The sequence below is a fragment of the Rhagoletis pomonella genome, unplaced genomic scaffold, assembly GCF_013731165.1.
Source record: "Rhagoletis pomonella isolate Grant_MI unplaced genomic scaffold, Rhpom_1.0 Rhpom_scaffold_00003, whole genome shotgun sequence".
NCBI lineage: Eukaryota > Metazoa > Arthropoda > Insecta > Diptera > Tephritidae > Rhagoletis > Rhagoletis pomonella.
Window position 1 is genome coordinate 33,741,019 of NW_023458557.1, and position 4,497 is coordinate 33,745,515.

The following is a 4,497-nucleotide window of genomic DNA, read 5'->3' on the forward strand; positions in this document are numbered from 1 at the left end:
TTAATTGAAAAACATTGCAAATATTAAGCAAAAAACACCATGCACTCACTTTTGATTGCCAGTATATGTATGCATGTACATATGTGTGTAAACTTTATGCCAAACTATCATTATTTTAAATTGTATTTGCATCTTCATAAAAGGAGAACAAAATAAAAAATTTAACAAAAATTACAAATTAATGAAAATTATGTGAAGATTTACCATATTTTCGTTTATTTGCTCACAAAGAACATCACATTTCATGTTGCTCAACATTGTATTATGTTATCAACATTAAATTCAACAGAATTTTTACATTCCGACTTGAACTTTTCTAACGCTGTTAATTTTTCGTACGCGAATAGTTTCCACTTTCAGTTTGCACCTTCTCTATCTATCTAAGTTCTCTGTCGTTAGCGACAACAGCTGAAATGGCGCTAACGAATATTGTTAGGGAAACGTTTACTGAGTATCTAAATTGTTAAAATTGTCGTTTAGCTGACTTAACAATAACAAGAGTTGTTAAAATCGCGTAGTGAATCGCACCACAGTATGTTTGCATGCACATATGTATTTATATAAAAAAAAAATATGTATTGGTGCAAAAATGGTGGGTAGGCACTGTGGCCAATGGTAAAGTTCGTTTACCATCTCTTCATGGTTGTAAGCCATGCAGAGTCCGCAAAATGCTCCGGAAGCAGTGTCCCGAGGATGCATCAGACTAGACCGAGCATACTTTGAAGTGCCACCTAATTAAAACTTAAGAAAGTTCAGTTACATGACAGTTGAGAAGTGCATGTGCAAACATTTCCTAAATTGCATAAAGGAAATTTTTGCACATGCAGCAGTACATAGCATGTATTTAGGCGCCTGGTGTTAGCAGACGCGCCTAAACATACCGGCCCCCCTAGACGACTTGGTCGTCTAGTGGATATAACAAAAGCCGCAAATATCCCGCTCGAAAGACCATGAATAACTCAGTGAGAGGGGAGACCAGTATGTTTGCATGTACATATGTATTTATATAAAAAAAAATATGTATTGGTGCAAAAATGGTAGGTAGGCACTGTGGCCAATGGTAAAGTTCGTTTACCACCTCTTCATGGTTGTAAGCCATGCAGATTCCGCAAAATGCTCCGGAAGCAGTGTCCCGAGGATGCATCAGACTAGACCGAGCATACTTTGAAGTGCCACCTAATTAAAACTTAAGAAAGTTCAGTTACATGACAGTTGAGAAGTGCATGTGCAAACATTTCCAAAATTGCATAAAGGAAATTTTTGCGCATGCAGCAGTACATAGCATGTATTTAGGCGACTGGTGTTAGCAGATGCGCCTAAACAGTTGGATTTTCGAACTTTTGAAGAGAAATTGCTGTACTCGTTGGAACTTTTTTTATGACTCTAACTAATATAAAAATTTCTAAATTTCTTCAATAAAAAAAAGCCATTTATAAAATAGGTATTATACCCATTTTACAAACATCTATATTTTTAACAAAAATCGCAAAATAAAGTACATACCTCACGCCTCACTTTCCATGTTGACAAAATTACACTATGTAACAAGGTTTTTGTCCCTGGGTTGTAATTGTTATTTCCTAGTCAGTTAGGTCCCAAAAGTATAGAAAACAGCTATTGTCGCAAGATAACTTTGCTTTTGTGACCATGGCAGCGCTTATCTGCGTTTATTTTTATGCTTGTTTGTTGAAAACTGATACACGAGCGCATACAACTTGTTTTCTCTACATTTGTGTGTGTTAAAACTAGTGTTGGGCAGTATCGATTCCAAAAGTACTCAGTACTCGATGCTGAAAAGTATCGACAGTACCCGATGCTTAAAAGTATCGATACCAAAGTAGTAAATATACAAAAGTGCTCGATACTGCCCAACACTAGTTAAAACAACAAAGTCGTCGCAATAAATTTTGCAACATTTTTGTGATTTATTGAGAGTTGTTTCTTATTTTATTACAGATAAATTCGTTCAAACATGGCTTCACGAGGCTGCAAGTATCCTGCAGATGCATTTTGTTATGTCTGCGGATATTTTATCAAAACAAGAGCGAATAAGTACTCTTTGGAAACAGGTTTTAAAATGTGCGAAGCTTACAATGCTTATTTCGGCATGCCTGTGGGTGATCAAGACAAATCCTGGGCACCTCATTTCGCGTGTGAAAACTGCAAAAGGACATTCGAAGGTAAGACATTTTAAAACTATATTGCTTTGTTATGGGTAAAATAAATGTTTCTATTAACTTTTTTATTAGACAGTACTTTTCTTTTCTAATTTTTTTTTCAGGATGGTACAGAGGGGAAAAGAGAGCTATGAAGTTTGCTGTTCCAAGAGTTTGGAGAGAACCCACTGACCATTCAAGCAACTGCTTTTTCTGCATGGTGGACCCTTCCAAACGTCGGACTGGCAAAAAAGCAAGTCAAATCATGTATCCTGACATTCCTTCATCCATGGCTCCAGTTCCACACAGCTCTGACCGCCCCGTTCCTACTCCTCCAGAGAAAGAGCAGGTGTCTTCCTGTGAGAGCCCTGATTCCATGAGTGTGGAAGACAATGAAGGTGAAGGATTTAATTTACTAGCTGATAACAAAAACCCATACTATCCCAACCAAAAGGACATGAATGATTTGATCAGAGATCTTGGTCTAACCAAGTCCGATGCTGAACTTTTGACGTCCAGACTGATGCAGTGGAATTTGCTGGATCCTAGTGTTAAAGTCACATGTCAGAGGAAGCGTCACGAACTTTTTTCCAACTTCTTCATCAGCGAAGATGGGCTCTGCTTCTGCCACGACGTGACCGGTCTGTTCGAGGAAATCGGAATTGATTTCGAACCAAAAGAGTGGCGCCTCTTCATTGACAGCTCATGCAAGAGTCTCAAAGCCGTGTTGCTTCACAATGGCAACAAGTATCCGTCTCTTCCTCTGGCGCATTCAGTATCTCTCAAAGAGAACTACGACAATGTCAAGAAAGTGCTGAACGCATTGAAGTATGAGCAATATGGCTGGGAAGTGATCGGAGATTTCAAAATAGTGACATTCTTAATGGGCCTGCAAGGCGGTTACACCAAGTTTCCTTGCTTTCTATGCCTGTGGGACAGCAGAAACGACAGTGCACACTACAGTAAGCGTGAATGGCCACAACGAACTGAATTCACAGTGGGGAGGAACAACGTCAAGTGGGAGCCCTTGGTGGACCCCCAGAAGGTACTGATGCCACCACTCCACATCAAACTGGGTCTTATAAAGCAATTCGTCAAAGCTCTCGACAAAAATTCTTCAGCGTTCAAGTACCTACAAGACTTGTTCCCTAAGCTCTCTGAGGCGAAAGTTACAGCCGGTATCTTCGTTGGACCACAAATAAAGAAAATCTTCGAGTCTGAGGAATTCCCCAAGAAGCTCACTCGTGTTGAGAAAGCTGCTTGGATGAGTTTTATGTCAGTGGTACAGGGATTCCTAGGCAATCACAAAGCCGCAAACTACGTGGAGCTGGTCGAAAGTCTGGTGGAGAACTACGGCAAAATGGGCTGCAGGATGTCTCTCAAACTCCATATTCTGGATGCACATCTTGACAAATTCAAGGAGAACATGGGAGCATATTCAGAGGAGCAAGGCGAGCGCTTCCATCAGGATATAATGGAATTTGAGCGGCGATACCAAGGACAATACAATGAGAACATGATGGGAGATTACATTTGGGGATTGATTAGAGAAAAAGACTCGCAGTTTAAACGCTAAGTTCGCCTTGTGAATTCTTATTGCTTTTGCTTTTGTTCTTAGTTGGCTTAACGAAATGAAATAATGGAAAAAACAACAAGAATTCACAAGGCGCCCTTATCACAGTGCGTAGGCAACTGGTTGAGTCAGTGGGATCGTCGGTTCGAATCCTACTGAAAGAAGTCTGATGAGGAAATGTGGTGATTTCCGAAATAGCTATCACTTCTACCATTTTTTCAATTATTGTTGCTTTTCCACAATAACCTTTTGATTAAAAACGGCCTCAAGCTCAATAAAAATTGTTGAATATATATTAGTTGTTAATAAGAATAAAATGGCAAGCAAAACTATTTTATCATCGCTTCAAACAAAAAATTATTTAATTCCACGCACGATAGAAAACCCTACTTTGCGCTTTTGCAAAAGCTGCTGCGTTGCGTTAAAAGTCAAAATTTGTGTGTTACATTGTGGACTGGTTTATAAGGAGGATTAGAAAGGTACGTGTGATAAGATTTAAAGACTTTTGTCTTTCTATTTTTGTCGTCTTAATTAGTCACTTTGTCCTTATGTGTGTGAATTTGGGTAAAAACATGTAGTAATCATCTCTTCAACTGAAGTAAGCACTACACTAGGTATACACAGCAGAGGTGCACCCAGTCGACGTCGCGGGCAAACTGCGAGCACGCAAGTGTGCTAGGCGTGGTGAAGTGAGCTGTACGGAGATGGCAACGTATACATATTAACCCTCTATAACTCGAAACCTTCAAATTAAAAATTTTTACCGGA

The 4,497-nt window shown here is 39.3% G+C and overlaps 2 protein-coding genes across 2 annotated transcripts in view; one reads left to right on the plus strand and one right to left on the minus strand.

Annotated features, from left to right (window-relative positions):
• The window catches only part of LOC118735158 (phosphoribosylformylglycinamidine synthase), a gene marked incomplete at its 5' end in the record, with an annotated part of 350,157 nt that overhangs the window by 114,431 nt on the left and 231,229 nt on the right, over positions 1–4,497 (minus strand).
• On the plus strand, positions 2,305–3,747 carry LOC118735160. Its single transcript, XM_036464796.1, has 2 exons — positions 2,305–2,739; positions 3,646–3,747. The coding sequence occupies exons 1-2, from the start codon at positions 2,308–2,310 to the stop codon at positions 3,730–3,732; spliced, it is 519 nt and encodes a 172-aa protein (XP_036320689.1). The 5' UTR covers positions 2,305–2,307; the 3' UTR covers positions 3,733–3,747.